The sequence below is a fragment of the Zeus faber genome (assembly GCF_960531495.2).
Source record: "Zeus faber genome assembly, chromosome: 3".
Lineage (NCBI taxonomy): Eukaryota > Metazoa > Chordata > Actinopteri > Zeiformes > Zeidae > Zeus > Zeus faber.
The window spans coordinates 11814508-11831934 of NC_137190.1; the positions used below are offsets into that span (position 1 = coordinate 11814508).

At 44.6% G+C, this 17427-nt stretch overlaps 1 protein-coding gene across 1 annotated transcript in view; it reads left to right on the plus strand.

Annotated features, from left to right (window-relative positions):
- Window positions 1-15278, plus strand: part of igdcc4 (immunoglobulin superfamily, DCC subclass, member 4) — a gene marked incomplete at both ends in the record, with an annotated part of 79207 nt that extends 63929 nt beyond the window's left edge. Inside the window, 10 exons of the mRNA XM_079997995.1 lie at window positions 12-113; window positions 650-839; window positions 2376-2503; window positions 4068-4238; window positions 10001-10135; window positions 12518-12620; window positions 13262-13484; window positions 13612-13737; window positions 14613-14705; window positions 14805-15278. Of these exons, the coding sequence (XP_079854121.1) occupies window positions 12-113; window positions 650-839; window positions 2376-2503; window positions 4068-4238; window positions 10001-10135; window positions 12518-12620; window positions 13262-13484; window positions 13612-13737; window positions 14613-14705; window positions 14805-15278 (1745 nt within the window). The remainder of the gene's footprint in view (window positions 1-11; window positions 114-649; window positions 840-2375; window positions 2504-4067; window positions 4239-10000; window positions 10136-12517; window positions 12621-13261; window positions 13485-13611; window positions 13738-14612; window positions 14706-14804) is intronic.
- Window positions 15279-17427: the final 2149 nt, after the last annotated feature.

Consider the following 17427-nt stretch of genomic DNA (forward strand, 5'->3'; position numbering starts at 1 on the left):
TGTGTGTGTAGTTCCTGACAGACAGTACGAGGTGAAGGTGTGGGCGTACAACAAGCAGACAGAGGGCGCTGCAGCCATGTGGAAAGGCCGGACGGAGAAATATCGCGATAAGCGTACGATTTTGTTTGTGCACCTGCAGCCATATATATTGAGTATATATATATATATATATATATATATATATATGGGTGTGTATATACTGTATACAGTTTATATAAATATATGAAATATTTCAAACAATGTTCAGTGTGTGTATGTACAGATGTATTGTCATTTTGGGATGCATAAATGTTCCTTAAACCCCATTAATTTGGTATTCTTTGCTTTAAAGTCATTAAAATCTGTTATTATTATATTAGGTCTTAAAAGTCATTAGATGATCATACATTAGAATTTATTCGGGATGAGAGGTGATTTGACCAAAAATCTGTCTAGAATTTCATTAAAATCTGTCTTAAAAACCTCAAAAATCTATTCAATGTAACTGTCTGATACCTGCCGACTCCCTGAGTATTTGCCTGAAGGATGTAGTATATACCACGTATTACGTCATTCCGGACGCAGCGAGTATCTCTGCTACAATTTAAGATTTTGGCCCCGAAATAAAAAAGACCCCAAATTAATTGATAAATAATGTTTTGTGTCGCAGCGTCGCCTCCGCCCATGGGGAACCCTCCACCGCTGCCGCCCAGCAGCGTCCAGGCTCAGGCCAACAGCTCCACCTCCATCCGGCTGCGCTGGGAGAAGCCGCGCTTCAGCAGCGTCCGCATCATCAACTACACGGTGCGCTGCAGCCCGGCCGGCATCACCAACGCCTCCCTGGTCTCCTACCACACTAGGTACCGTACTCCATTCTGATTGGTTGAACTCTAACGGGAGGCTTGAGGAGGTGGAGGCGGAGGTGTCCGATCTTGACAGTAAATAGGTTGGTTGTATATGTGGAGTCGAAGACTATTTTCCTCGGCGGGGGGCTCTTAAACTTGCATACCAGTTATAAAAAAGAATTTCAAACTAATATTCCGTCTCAATTTATTGTTTTACGAAGTAATGAGCCATGTAATAACTAAGGGATAATGCGCAGCCAGTCGGTCGTTATCCAAAAAATAACCCCCTTCAGCGTGATACAAGACCCTGATCAACCTGTCGGGGGTCATTCTGCGGTAATGACCGACAGGCTGCACATCATCTCCTATAATGTAATATGTTGAGGCACTTTAACCTAAAACTTTAACATTTTAACTTTTGCCATCCCATTTCTAAAACCTCTGTAAGTAAGCAATATTGTTAAGTACAATATTTGACTAGTACCACAATTTAAGTTCAATAGTCAACTTGATTGAAAAGAAAAAACCTGAATTTAGGAAAATCATTTGTTCGACCACCAGTCCAAATATGTAGTTAAAACTCCCATTCATATACGTTTACAACTTGATGCAGTCACTGCCTTATTATAACACTTATTGTTATTACTTATTCTACGTTTTTTGTAATACCTTCATTCTACGTGAGACTGAGTATTACCTTGAGAACGATAGTATGTGAAATTCTAGCGTTCGCATCAATAAAACTGACGCAGAAAATGAAACTGATCTGAGCAGCGAAAGCAGCTCGGCAGAGTTTTCTAGTATAAAATGTTTGTTTACCAACTAAATACACATTTATAAAGATAAAAAAATCGAAAGGTCGATGAATAATTTTAACGTGTGTATTTATTATTGTTAATATACAGTTCTATTTGTGTATTTATTCATTTACAGATATTCATTAATATTGTGATTTATGAAGACGTATAAAGAGTCTTAAGGTTAAATAACATCCCCATTACACCATAAAAAGAAGAAAAATGTCAAAATACGTTTGTTTGCCACATACACACCACACTTATACATTTCAAATGGCAGTGAAATGTTTGTTGTGCATGCCCCCGCCCCCCCCTCCAGACTGTGCACAATCTCCCACCACTGTAAATACAATAAAACCAAACATGCATAAAACAGTATACATAAAAATACAATATGGTGTACATAATAATGCCTCGTGAAAATATCAAAACAATTGTAATAGATGTTAAAATACTGAAAAACAGTAACCAGCAGGCACAACAGCAGCTGGTCTCAGCGGGGCCAAAAGACGCAAAACATACGATCTGACCGATTATACCCGTCAAGAGTAATTATATAGATTATTATTGTTATTACAGAGAATTTTGAATTTATTTAACAGTATTTTCTTAACTCGTCACCTTACAGTCAACAGGCGTGCACAGCCGTGTCGTCCAGCCCTTGTGCGTGTGTGTGTGTGTTGTTTAATTAAAGAACAGTGTGTACACACTTGTATTGTCCTGACCCCGCCCCTCCATCCTGTTTTTGGGGCAGCTCTGCTCAGGAGATTCTTCTGGCCGCGCTGAAGCCGTTCACGCGCTACGAGCTGGCGGTACAGTCCAACGGAGTGGGCGTGGCCGGGCCCTTCAGCAGCACCGTGGAGGAGTCCACCCTGGCCGACCGTGAGTCTCGACCGGACCTCTGTCACACCTGTAAGACAAAATATCGATATTTAAGGGATTTCTATAGTTTGTAGAATTAATCGGGGTGACTACAATTAGGATTAATCAGTAAATCCCGAAAATTAAAATTACTTTGTTAGATGTGACAAAATAAAAAAAATAAAAAATTAAAGATGGCCACTTTAAACGCCAACTCAAAATCTGTGTTTGGAATTTCACAATCAATATACTTAAAACACGAGTTATTTATATAGATAAACTGATTTAAAAAATACTTTTTTACGATTAATTATATAAATTATACCATTGAAATTGTACCAGAATGGTAATGTTGATCCCTAAATACCTCTTTCTCAATTGAGGACACCAAACTGAAATTGAGTAGTATTTTTATTTTTATTGCCTTTTATTTTGTTCAAGGCCTTTTATGTAATATTATATAAAAAAAACTATGAACTGCCCTTGTGTATGAAATGTGGTGTACAAATAAACACGCCTAACAAATTGAGCACTTCAACTCCTTCAGACAATTGTCTTCATCTGCAGCCTTTTCTTCCAACAAAAGGACCGCCGTAGCTACGACAGTTCAACGTATAAGGATTAAACGCGTCATTTTATCCCATTTGGATTTGAAACCCGCGCCGCGTGGATCGCTCGAGTCACCTCACGTTCGCTAAAACCCTCTTCTTCGACAAACCTGCTTCTCAAAGACCTTTCGCCAGACTCATAGTGGCCCAGGTCGGGTCTGGCCCGCCGCCAGGTGAGAGCGCACGTTGCCGTCTGGGCGCAGGGGGCAAGGTCATAAAGTGCACGTGAGCGATGTCTAAAAAGTGCACGTGAGCACTGTGAGTCCAGCCGCCCTGTAGGAACAAGCATGGGGAGAAAAAAAAAACGAATTAAAAGCCTCTTCATTTTACTGCTGTGGCACTTACCAAATCATATGTGTTTTTTAATTTAATTCTGTTTGTTAAAGAAGGACGCGCGTGCGTGCGTGCGTGCGTGCGTGTGTGCACACCCACTCATGCACCGCAGCCCACTCGGTTTGGCTGAGGGACAGCCAGAGATTAATACTTGGCATCAATGGAAGATAATTGGCTGTAATAAAAACCCCAGATGGAGAGGCGGCCCCCGTGTCAAACCCCCCTCCCAGCCCTTCAGCAAGGACAGCTCCACTAGGGAGTGTGTGTTGTGCTTAATGACATTATTACCACCAGCCAACCCTTACACACACACACACACACACACACACACGCACACAGACACACACACACACACACACACACACACACAACACACACACACCCTCAACCCATCACCTCCCAGTAGCATCACCTGAGCCCCCAAATTTACTCCCTGCTCTGCCGGTGGCCAGGTGGCAACGACATGAGGCCACAGATGGGAGGCAGGTGATGTGTCACCCCCCCCCCCCCTCCCCTTCCCCCCCAAGCCCAAATATCCCCCAAACCCTTCCCCCAGCGATGGACATGCACAGTGCTGTAATTATAGCCTCCATTCCCTTCCTTCTCTCCCTCCCTCCCTCCCTCCCTCTCTCCCCCATTTGCAGGGCCCTCGACCGCCCCGGAGGAGCTGCAGCTGAGCGCCCTGGACTCCTCCTCGGTGCTGGTGAGGTGGCGCCCCCCGCTGGAGCCCAACGGCATCATCGTCGGCTACGTCATCCTCTACAGCAGCAACCTCAGTCAGCCCGAGCGTCTGTGGAGCAACCTGTCTCAGGACGGTGGGTGGAGGGGACGCCGCTGTGGTCGGGTTCCCCAGTGCATCTCACGTGGAGAAATGATCGTTAGAGGAGGGAATAAGGGCTCCAGATCTCCTGTCCATTCTTGTGGCGACGTCAAATTTTGATCTTGCATTCCCGCTATGTTTGGAACATCCGGCGAGGGAGAAGGTCTCAATGGGCAGAAAAAAGCCTCCGCGTCCGAGGTCATCCAGTGTATTGGTGAAAAATGAAAAATATCTCACCGGGCGCACACTCTGGAAACGACAGGAGGGGGAGAACATTTGAGTCACGGTGCCGGAAGGAACGAGGCGTCGGTCGTGTTTCTCAAAAAGGAGTCTCCAGTGAATGAGGTCATGGGGAGCAGCATTCCGGTAAAAGGTGTGTTGGCGTCGGTCTCTCCTTTGCTCCTTTGAGAAGGAGGTGCGGTCGGTGCAAGAATCAGATCATCCCTGTCACTCGTGGCAAGAGGACCTACTCAGGATTCTCAAAATGCGGTAGTGGCGGAGCGGCGGGCGGTGGCAGGTGGGGATGAGGTCGCGCGGACAGGTGCAGACGCGACAGGCGTAAAAGATGGAGGGGACGGCGACGTAAACAGTGCTGAAAAAGAGATGCACGAGGGGTTAAACTGATAAAAAATAAAACAAGAGGTGAGGGTGAAACTCAGTAAGTGATTAATACAGAGGCAGGGAATGGATGGGAGGAAGCTGTGGGGAGGAGGAGGAGGAGGAGGAGGAGGAGGAGGAAGGGTAGAGGTGAGAGTAGTGGTAAGAGCAAAGGACGGGTCGACTGTGAGGAAACAAGCCACAGGCCCCCCGGGGGGGAGGAAATGGATTCTTTCCTCTCAGAGTGTCCGGGGCTATCGGAAGGAACACGAGCTCGTCAAGAGGATGCCGAGGTCTTTTCTGTAGAGGCGTTGGACGATTTTCTTGCTAAAACAAAAAATAAGAAAGATATCAGTGGGATCAGCGAGAAATGCATCGGGGACACAAAGGCCCACGGGGCGTTTAACCACGGCGTAATTATGGATTTAGCAAATGTGGCCACTGTTGTACGCAAAAGTCCTAATGATTCTTAAGGGGTGTGTTTACCAACACCCTTAACAACACCTGACTGCACCAAAAACCCGGTAACACCCGCTTACATCCGGCATTTGTCACCGGTGGGAAAGGGAAAAACCCGGTCCTCAGTCCCGGGTCAAATGACCTTGAAATAGACCCGGGTTTTAATCGGCTCCACCTACAATCGGCTCTGATGTGAACGGCCTCGGTCGACCTGCTAAATTTGGCCTCTTTACCGGCGCGATGTGACGCACGTTGAAGTTCGGGACGCTGGCGCATAAATAGACGGGAATATCTGTGTATCATACGATAATTTCATATCCCATTTAGAATCCAAAATCGATAATAGAATCGTAATATGGTGGAAGGCAGCCCATGTGTTGAGCCACGGCACAGTTTTTAGTGCAGGGGTGGCCATTTTGTTTTCACCGGGGTTGGATGTAAATATTGTGTCAATAAGTGTGTGAAGGCAGATTGTTCGTTGTTAGGGCTAAAACTAAGGGCAGGGATTTTGTCTTCATTAACATCTATGCACCAAATACAGGAAGTGAAAGGGCTTTATTATTTGGGAAGCTTAGCCAGGAGATTTCCCTGGTCGGTCAAGATGAGATCTTGATCCTAAGAGGGGATTGGAAATGCACTATTAAGCTGCAGGGATACTGCGAGATGTGGTCAAGGCTGTCAACTGACCTGATACATGGAGGAATAAAAACCCAAACATAAAACAATACACAGGGGTCTAAAGTCTTCGGAGGTAGAGTAAGTGCAGCGTGGTTGGATCCTTTTTATATACAGGGATCCCACTGCAACGGGCTGGTTAAATCCGCAATTTCACCTGTTTGTTTCTCTGATCACCACATTGCAACTGACCCCCCTGTCGGTTGGGTCATCGCCACAGAGATCTGCTTAATGGGAGTTGAATGTAAAGCACCTGCAAGATGCCAAGTTTTGCTTGGGTTTTGAGGAGTTCTGGGTCAGGTGGAGGGATAGAAGGAGTGGTTTTGAAACGCTGAGCCGGTGGTGGGATGCAGGTGAGGGTCACATTGGGAATTTTGTTCCGTGATGCACTGCCTTTTCCACAGCCGAAACAGGGAGGCTGTTGCAGCAGTTGGAAAACAGCGTAAAGGAACTTGAAAATTAAATGGCCGCTACTAATAACACGCAAACCCATCAAAACATCTCTGTCCTCCGAAGAGATTTGGGAACATCCCTACAGGAGCGAGCAAAGGCGGCACCGGTAAGGTGATGTGGGAGATGGATGCTTCAAGCTCTTTCCTTTTTGGGCTGGAGAAAAAGCGGTGTGAAGCCAAACAAATGCACCATTTGAGCTTGCATAATGGGTCTTTAACATGTGGGTGAACGAGACGAGGGAAGAAGCAGCTACATTTTATGAGAAGTTGTTCTCTGCTGATTTGTGTGACTCCATAATACTGACACTTTGCTTAAGCACCTCCTAAAACTCTCACGCGGAAACTACTGAGTTGGGCTGTCCTATTGCCTTCAATGAGCTGAGTAAAGCGGTTTTCCAGATGCCCTTAGGAGCAGCTCCAGGGGTGGATGGGCTGCCGGTGGATTTTTTTTTTTTTTCAAACATTTTGCGAAACAGTTGGCAAAGACTGGTTTTGACGTTTTATGTGAATGCATAAATTCAACTGCCACTCGGCTGCCGGCGTGCGGTCCTAACTCTTTTACCAAGAAATTGTGCTTGCTTAAAAACTGGAGACCTGTGGCACTGTTATGTGCTGATTTTAATATTTTCTCTAAAAGCCTACCAGATAGGCTTTAGAGCCGTCGGGGGTCAATCATTGAAAAGGAGCAAACATACTGCATACCAGGTCGCTCAATATTTGATTACTTGCATCTACTGCATGATATGATGGATCTTGCTGGTTTTACTGAAGTCAATTTTGGAATAATTGCGTTGGATCAGGGGAAAGCTCTTGACAGAGTGGACCACGGGTACATTTTAAAACGTTATCTGCATTTGGCCGTGGGGAACATTTTACTGCTGGGGTCAGGTTGCAGCAGGTTGTTCCAGAAGGTTTGTACAGTTAATATGCAGATGACCTGTCAGTAATGGTCAGGGATCAAAACGATATACAAGAATTAGTGAACAGCCTAAAAATTTATGAAAGAGCTGCCTCAGCTAAAGTGAACTGGGCTAATAGCGAGGTTTTACTTTGTGGTTCATGGAGGAGGATGTGCCTCAGCTCCCAGGTGGGCTACGATGGGGTAGAGAGGGGCTTAAGCTTTTAGGTCTTGATATTGGCACGGAGGGTTGGGTCAGGAAGAATTGGGATGGACGACTACAAAAGCTGGAATCCAACATTTTTAAGTGGAAGTGTTTACTGTCCAAATTGTCGTACAGAGGTCGGGTACTGATCATTAACAATTTGGCAGTTTCAACAATCTGGCATCGTTCAGACTGTTCAGAAACTGTTATGCAGATCAGATTCCTGCTGGAGAGACTCAGCAAGAGCACTACTTAGATAAGAAGGTGAGCTGGGATTGGACTGGACAGAGATAGAGGGTCAGAACCTTACAGGACCTTCACCTTTTTATTCCTCTATGTTAAACACATGGAGGTTATTGAAGACATTAAGGGAAGGAGGCATGGAGCCTGGACCATGGATATGGGAGGAGACCATTTTTTTATAACCCGCTTATTCCATTGCAATGTCTGCACTCTGCAACAACAAGGAAACAGATGATGAGGAGTGGTATTTCAAAACTTGGACACTTGCCGCAGAATGGAACTACTTGTTGGAAGATGACCAACCAGGAATGAGCCCAACAGACGGGAATGAAATCTCTGAGGAGTTTGGAGAGATTTAAAAGAGAGGTCTTAGGTGTTTTCACCGAAGAACCAACCGCGGGAGGATAATCTACCACTTTTTCCATCTTTGTTTGTCTCTTTTGTTACAGATGATTGGATGGATGAGAGTGGAAGCTAATGACTCTTAGCACTCTGAGCCTGGGTAGCCTGGAGAACATTGTGGGGTAGGACTTTTACTGTATAGGGCAGGAGCAAAAACTTAAAAACATAAAAGACCTTCTGAGTTTCGAGGAGCATCATTGGCAGTGGAAGGAAGTGTTAAGCTGCTTTCACACACGTACTGTAAACCTGAAATTGTTCGGACATTACCAGGATAAGCTGTATGTGTGAACGCAAATGTCTGAATCATTTGACCCGGACTTTACCACGCCAGCACCCAAATACAAAGTCTGTGTAATGTCTGATTTAGTTGTATGCGTGATTGTCCGGATCATTCACAGTGAACGAGGGGGAGTGTCACGTGTTGGTGATGTCTCTATCATGCACCAGTTATACACCTTTGTGCGGATCTTCGTGCACAGAGGGTAGCTGCTGCATACTCCTTTCTGCTTCCTTCATATTCCTTTCCACCCTCCCGTTTATATTACGGATACGTCCAAATACATGGAGTATCAATGCAAGAAGAAAAAGCCCAACTTCTGATAAGTCTGTAGTCTCGTCGGCCATCTTAGGTGCGCTGTGAAACTCTGCAGCGTCATTGTGTCATTGCGTCATGTCCTGCCTCCTGTACGGTCTACCCAGGGCTCCGCCCCTTATCTTAACCAAACAGATTATTTCCAGGTGGTGTAAACGTGTCTGACACGGACAATCTAAAAAATTTTGCTACATGTGTGAAAGGGTAAATCCAGATAATGTCCAGATAATCAGGTGCCGGACATTTTCCGGACATTGTGCAGAGTGCATGTGTGAAAGCAGCTTTAGTGGGGCAGATTATGGCAGTTTTAAGGTGGAGAATGCTTTACAAGGCTCAACGACAAAATAGAACTTGGGACTTAGAGCGGAGAATCCTGCATGGGGCTCTGGCAATGATCACATTTTTGGCGAGGATAGATCCAAATGTTGGAGTTGGGTGTCCATTCTGTGATCTAGCTGAAGTTGTTGTTCATGCATTTGTTCAATGTGATCATGTTTCTGAACTGCTCGATGAACTAAGTCAGAGTTTGGGACAATCGTTCTCTGTGGGGCTTACTTGTATTTTGGGGCCTTTGTACTCTTGTAGTAAAATAGCTGAGTTGGTTCTGCTTAATTTCCTTTTTGGGCAGGCTAAATGATCCACCTGGCTAGACAGGAGAAACAAGGTTAAGGGGGTTGGGTCTACAAACCCATGGCTAATGTTTAGGGGTATGGTCTCTGCACAACTTAGGACAGAAATGCTTCTACCAGTTCATCATCATATTGAAGGATTTCGTAAGGTTCGCTGTGTAAATGGGTCATTTCGTCTTGCTGATGAAGAGAATTTGATTGTATGCATTTAGAGGTGGAAACGTTTATGAAAATTGTATTTCTATCTTGGTGTTCATGTTAATTTTGTTTGGTGTGTGTGTGTGCGTGCGTGCGTGCGTGTGTGTGATAGTGAGATAAGAACTGTGGGGTTTTTTTTTTCATTCTTTGATATACTTTTCACTATGTTTTTTAAGAGAAATGTTCCAATAGAGAACAACAAAAGTCAAGTCTCAAAGTCAAAGTCTCTGAACTGCACATCTCTGGTCTACGTTTCATTTTCAGCCACAGGGCAGAGTACAGAGCTTTCTTTCCAGTCCTTAGACATTGATCTTTGGATCAATGTCCAAGGGATCCAACCTCTGAAAAACTGGAGCCTAAACCTCTCTCTCTCTCTCTCTCTCTCTCTCTCTCTTTCTCTTTCTCAGGGACCATCACCAGTGTGGAGATCCAGGGCTTGTCCGGTGGCACGCGTTACTTCTTCAAGTTGGGTGCGTCCACCAAGGCCGGCGAGGGGCCGTACTCGCCCGTAAAGGACGTCCACACCCCGCCACAAAAATACGGTGAGTGCGGAAAACACTGATTGTTTGGTGACTCAGTTGCTAAGAGCAGCATAATAGTTCAATATTCAAGGCATGGATGCACATATTAAATTGATGATTAATAATAGCCACAACAGCCACAACACTGTAGAAAAAAAATAGAATACAAATAGAAAAATATATAAATTATATATATATATAATAAATAATAAATATATATATAGAGATGAAAATACAATATACTGTAAATACAATAAATGCTGTATACACTCTATAGACTATATATACTATATGCACTATATACACTATATATTGTATATACAGGAGTACCTTTACAATAAAATAATGATAAAAAAAAAAATTGCAATTGTTTCTCTTTTTGTCTCTTCTTCTCTTGCCTCTTTACCTCTCTTATACACATACACACACACACACACACACACACACACACACACACACACACACTTTCACATTAAAGTGGATCATTTTTCCTCTCCCGTTGAGACTCTGCAGGGGTCCGCAATTTCCCTCTCCGCCCACCTAATAAGTGTGTGTAAATAAGTGTGTGTATCAAAAGGCCAGTGTGATCACCTTACTGCTCGAAAGAAATGCTTTGCGGTAGAGCTCACCATCCTTTCAGAGCGGCCAGCTGAAGCTCCTGTCTACCTCATGTTACCTCACCAGTCTACCGGTATGGTCTATCACCAACTTTCAGTTCTCAAACTCCTAAACTGTTATCTTATCTAGTTTTTATCAGATCTTACATCCATCCATCACTTCATTTTCATCATTACATAAACCTAAACCTTAATAGAACCTTAATGCCCGAAACATCCTGAACAGGTGTTGCTTCAAATAATTTTTTATCCTAATTTTCCAGACACTTCCTGAACCTTGCTAATATAAAGATAGATAGATAGATAGATAGATAGATAGATAGATAGATAGATAGATAGATAGATAGATAGATAGATAGATAGAAAGATAGATAGATAGATAGATAGATAGATAGATAGATAGATAGATAGATAGATAGATAGATAGATAGATAGGTAGATACTGTAACAAGTGTACTTGTCTTGTGCACATAAAAATGATAGACAAAAATAAGATTTCAAACCTTCTTTGTGTAGATCTGTGTCTTTTCTGGATTTGTCCAGAGACTTAGCTCAGCTGTAGGTTCAGTGCTCCAGGCTGTTACCCAACACCACTGCCAGTGGAAGGTTGAAGGAAGGAGGGAGGGAGGGAGGGAGAGGGAGAGCGGGTGAAGCTTTCAAAGCATCTGTTAAAATTTACCCGATCTCCCACAGCTGCATCCACTGCCAGCTGCTCCTCCTGCAAATGGACAGAAGTCGTTTTTGTCCAAATAGTTTCTTACAGCGTCTTCAGGCCGTAGGTTTATATGAACCGACAGGAAGTCCAAAATGTGAATGTACATAATGCAGAATCAGACTCTTGGAGGAGTAGCCGGTGCAGTAGACAGAGTAACAGGTTTTTTTTCGGCAGTGGGAGGTGTGTACCTCTACCCGGAACGCAGTGTGTGAATTGGAGCAGGGTGTGTGGGTGGGCGGGAGATTCTCCACCGTCTGTTTCGTTCCACGCTGCCAGGGACCTCAGTAAACCTGATATCAATAAAGAATGCTCCGCCCCTAACTCTTGAATGCTCAATGTGTCTCAAGAAAGAAAAATACTAAAAATGCTTACACCAAGCCTGGGAGTAAAGAAACATATACATAAAAATTGTTAAGAAATACAATAAACCTAACAATCAACAGTGAATAAGATTTACAGTGAATAAGATTAAATAAGATATAATATATATAAGATTAAATATATATAAGATTAATATATATATATATATATATATATATATATATATATATATATATATATATATATATATATATAAATATATTTAATACAGATGAATTTGCCATGTGCAATAAACCTGAGAAGTTTAACAATAAAATAAACCAAGCAACTGAACCTTTAAATTGGCAAAAATAACAATAACAATAAAGCTAAAATTGTAATGATAAAAAAGGGAATATTTGACAACGCACACTAAACCTAGAAGTTAACTAGGTGGTAATATGTAGTGACATATTGGGGAGGTTTGACAGAATGTAAACTCAACATTCAGAGATCGTCATAGGGAAACATCTGAAGCTGATAAAGTCATTGTTTGAAGTTTCTGTGATCCATGATCCACCTGGAGAGTCCTGTGGACTGTCCTGATCCACAGCTTTTGCTCCAAGGGGCATTTAATTCTGTTTTCACTTCATAATCCTGACCAATGCTTTTTAAGCACAAATGGTTCTGATCGATATCTAATCCTCATTTATCTTGTTTGTTTTTTTTGTTGTTGATGTTGTTCTATCTTCTTGTTTGACGGCTGTGCAGAGCTGGACATCCATGCGGTGACGGGCATCATCGTGGGAGTGTGTCTGGGGCTCCTGTGCATCCTGCTCTGCATGTGTTTCAGCTTCCGAAATGGGAAAACCAGGTATTGTTGACGCCCGTGTTCATTTTCAGGTGGTGGGGGTTTGAGCCATATTCACTACTGTTGCAGTTTAGCCTACCACACGCCACCCAAGTGGCGTTTTCAGGGACCTACGGCACAGAGACACGGAGGACGGGGTTGTAGACACACCAGTTTATTGTAGAGAGTGGGCCAGCTGGAATTAGTCCAGGAGCAGATGGACATGTGTCCTGACAGGGCTCCTCTCCTGAGTGAGTGTGGGGAGGTTTTACCTGTTGCTCGTTCGACCAACCAACAAGCGACAGGTATGCAGCCACTCAGATCCTGGGTCCCAATAGACCCAGGACAGGTATGGCTGCTCAAACCACACTACCCCCACACTACAAGTACGTTTCTGCATGAAAAATACAGCATTTAGCTACTTTTCCATCTGCCTTACATACTGTATATCCACGTACCTCCTATCCTACACTACATTTATCCATACAATCTTAAAAGAAAGAATGATAGGTCATTTTTAGTTCTTCATTTGCTTCTTGTAATTCCTATGAGAATTTCGGTTCAGTTTACTGTTGAATTCCTCAATTCTCATTATTTGTGTGTTTTCAAATAGGGTACTGGGTTTTCGTTTAAGCCGTACCTATGCTTTCCTCCTTTCCTCGCAGCGGGGAAGTCCCGGGGGGCCTTGACCCGGCGGCTCTCCCGCTCCCATACAGGAGAGGGGGCCGGCCGGCGCCCACCGCCGTGCCCGACTGCAACGACTCCCATGAGCTGGAGACTCTGATGCCGACGGGCAGCACGGTCCTGGCCGAGGTCCCCGAGGAGCAGAGCCTGATGGCTGGTCCAGAACCTGGGGTGGGGGAGGACGCCCTCGCACCTGAACCCAAAGTAAAAGCCCGGGGGAGGGGGCCAGTGGCTGGTCGGGTCATAAGTCTTTGATCGATTTTTTTTCTCCATTGATAATAGAATAATCCTCTAACCTTTAGAGTTCTTTCCGTCTCTGGTGTGACCGCAGGTCGTGTGGAATGGCTCTGTGAGTCGGAACTGGGCAAACAGAATCACCAGATACAGGGACACCATGATGGAGTCTCCCGCTCTCATCAACGGAGTGGCCAACATATTAGCAAATGATAATGGAAAGGTAAATATATTAAATGCATCTGTTTATCTATTTTTAACAGATTTATCTAGTCCCTGCGTCAGTTGAGTGGACCGTAGGCACAGTAGACCAGTAAACCATGGAAGCGTTCATCTGGCGGTTTTCGCATAAATTGAGTTTTATAGCCGAAACTTTGGCCATTGCTTTGTGGCAGGAATCTACAGTGGTGGAGGCACCTAGTGAGGGATTTTTTTGCCATCTAAAGTTCATTTATATAGATTTGTGAGAAGTCAAATAAATGGAGAGGAGGTCACCATCTTCGGCGTGAAAGAGTCATTTCGCCTGCAGGTCTGATCCTCACGGTTCCCATTGCAACACTCTGATTCCGAAAAAGTCGCTTCTTCTCTGCGTCAGCCTCCGCCCTGCACGCTTTGTGCCGATTTCCACCGGTAGATGGTGCCGCGTCGCCGCGCTTGCTATCTATGATGACGATTTGATCACAAACGTTAATGTTATGACCAGGATGGACGTGCTTCATCACAGAAGAGTCCTGCTGTGTATTTCCGTTTAGAGCTGAAAAATGTATTCTCGTTCCCAGCACCTCTACAATTAGATAGATAACATCAGAAAAATCACAATGTTGTGTTTTTAATGTTCACTTTGCTTCTATATATCGATTTTGGTAAAACATTTTTTAAATAGTTCAGTTATTAGATAGCTTTGGAATATTTTGTTTCAAATTTGATATCCTGGAATCATGATTTTAAAGAGAATCAAAAGCACCTTCAACTCAGGCCCTCACAATCGGGAAATATTAGTTGACGATTAATCATCCTACAAATAGTTGCTATTAACCTATAATTTCCTTGAAATTTGGATGGAAACATAAGATTGTGGAATCTGATGTTCCGTTGCAGGACAAGGAAGACCATCTGTCCTCCGTGTGCAGTAACCAGGTGGAGGCCGAGGTCATCGTCCACTCCGAACTCTCGGACCCGGAGCGGGACAGAGCGGAGCTGGGGGGCGAGGGCGGGGAGGAGGAGGAGGAGGAGGAGGAGGAGGAGGAGGAGAAGGAAGATTCCGGCGATACTCGGGAACGTTCATCCCAGGGCGGATACTCCCCGCTCAGCCTGCGGCGGGGCGTGTTCGGGGACGAGGACCCTCTCGAAACTCGGTCTTTGGCCCAGAGCCCCCTCACAGAACAGTTGGTGAGCGTCCTCAACGGGGAGCTGGAGGAAGGTGCGTCGGACCAGGGCAGGAAGGACGTGAGGCGGCCGCAGGAGCTAGGGCGGTCGCAGTCGCAGGACGCGGGGCGGTCGCAGGACGCGGGGCGGTCGCAGGAAGCGCCGCGGCCACAGGATGTGGGACGGTCGCAGGACGCGAGGCTGACCAACGGCTTCCACTCCCCCAAGATGCTGCAGCCGGAGCGGAGGCCGGAGCCCCTGGAGAACGGGGAGCCCAAGCACCGCTCGGCGGCCCTGGGGAAGGCCATCGCCTCTGGACTGCCGATCTCCGCCGCCCCCTTCGTCAGCTCGGGCCTCGTGCGCTCTACCTCAACAGCACACACTTACCTGTACCCATAGCGACCACTTTACACACACGCACACGCACACGCACACACACACACACACACACACACACACACACACACACACACACACACACACAATAGACTGACTCATTCATTTTCATTGACCCAGGAGAAAAAAAAAACGGAATTTTTTATGCACCTCATTATCAGATTTCCTTTCTTCTTCTTCTTCTTCTTCTTCTTCTTCTTCTTCTTTGCTAAGTTTTTATTGGTATTTTAAAATCCATTGTTTCATACATGTGTACATACGGTAAATATATTTTTTAGCTCAAGAGTTACAGTAAATGGGTATGCATTGTCCTGCATATAGCGACGGTTCTTTTTTCCGGGCATTTTTCTTGCCTCCGGGAGAACAAAAAAAAGAAATGTAATATTTTACTCAATCAGATGGAAGCTGGTGGTGAAGGAGGCTTTTTTTTTTCCCACTGTGTCGCACGTCTACTCTAAAAATTATTGGAAAAAACTGTCAACGTTTCTTGAGTGAGTGAGAACTTGAATAATAAGGCAAAGGGGACAGGGACAGAAATTTGGGAGGAGCCAAAAGGGGCGTCCCTGCCTCTGTTTTGTAAAGAAGAACGAGCCTCAGGGTCCACACACACACACACACACACACGCACACACGCACACACACACACACACACACACGCACACACACACACACACACACACACACACACAGAAAGCCAATGCACTTACAGAAACTTTTATCTTCATGTGTTCAATTTAATATATCTCACAACACACACACACACACACATTTCCTGACTGGAGAATGGGAGTCTGAGTGCCTGATTATCCTCTGTATGTTCATATAGATGGTTATATATCCACATACCAGAGGGTATGGATGAAAGGAAAACATTCAAGAGAATGTTCAGTTTTGTAATAAAAACAATAAAAAAAGGAAAATAAGGTACAGATAGTACAATCACATGGGGAGTTGTATTCAACAAAATAAAAAAAACTCCACGTTTCCATTCTGAGAGGGAAAACAAAACAAACCTGAGCTTCATTTGTGCAACATCTCTAAAAAGAAATGCAGAGGATCCGTGTCTGTTAAATGTTAATATCTTTTATTTTTTTTTTTTTTTTTTGTGTCAACAATGGGACTTGGCTTGAGGCATTGGGATTGAGATTTGGTCTTCTGGAAATGTTCCGGATCTCTCATTTTGGAAGAAACTCTTCCCGCGTCGCATGTCCACGGGCCGCAGGTCGAGTTCTGGAAAGGGACGGAGACCTCGCAGCGAAACCATCTGTGGAATAACCCTCCACGGGTTTGGCCCTGAATAGGGATGCAGCGGCAGCCCAGCGCTGTGTGACACGAGGATTTTAGGAAGGTCGTGGTTATTTGGCTTCCTGCTCAATTTATATGTAAAAACAAGGTCAATCCACATTGAAAATGCATTTGCGTCTCTGCGTTGAATATTTGATATAGCTTAAAGGAAATCTGGTTTTCGTCATTGAAATATCAATAAATCACCACAAATGTCGGGATTTGTGGCTTTAATGGCCTGCAGTGGCAAGGTGGTACCGGTGCGTCCCTACTGCCAATCAACACGACTACCTCATTTCTTTAGATGACAGTTTCCTGTGTGTGTGTGCGCGTGTGCGTGCGTGCGTGCGTGCATGTGTGTGTTATTCGTGTCGTGCAACTCTGGCACCTGGTTTCCGTAGTGATACTGACTGTAGCATCCTCTTGCACTTAGTGTGTATTTCTACCATATCTCTACGATAACAGAAAAATGGACGCCGTGCAGTTACTCAGTGTCAGGACTGGAATGGGAGACTCCGCTGAGTTTAAAGTGAAGCCCAGCTCCGCTTTGCATATTGTTGCGTCCTCTCTCAGGGGCCGCCAGCGAAATGTGCAGAAGAGCGTGTGCTCACAAAAAAAAACGGAACTTTGAGTCACTGGAGGGCTCGCCCTCAATCTGGGCCGGTCGGTTGGCTCGTTCATTCGTTCATTTTATTCGTTCGTTCGTTTTATTCGCTCATTGGTTTGTTTTTTTTCATTTGTTTTATTCGTGCGACGATTGTTTTATGAGTTTGTCTTGTTTGTTAGTTCATTTGTCTGTTCGTTTTATTTGTTTGTTTTATTCATTCCTTCATTTTATTCGTTTGCTCTGTTCGTTCCGTTGGTTTTG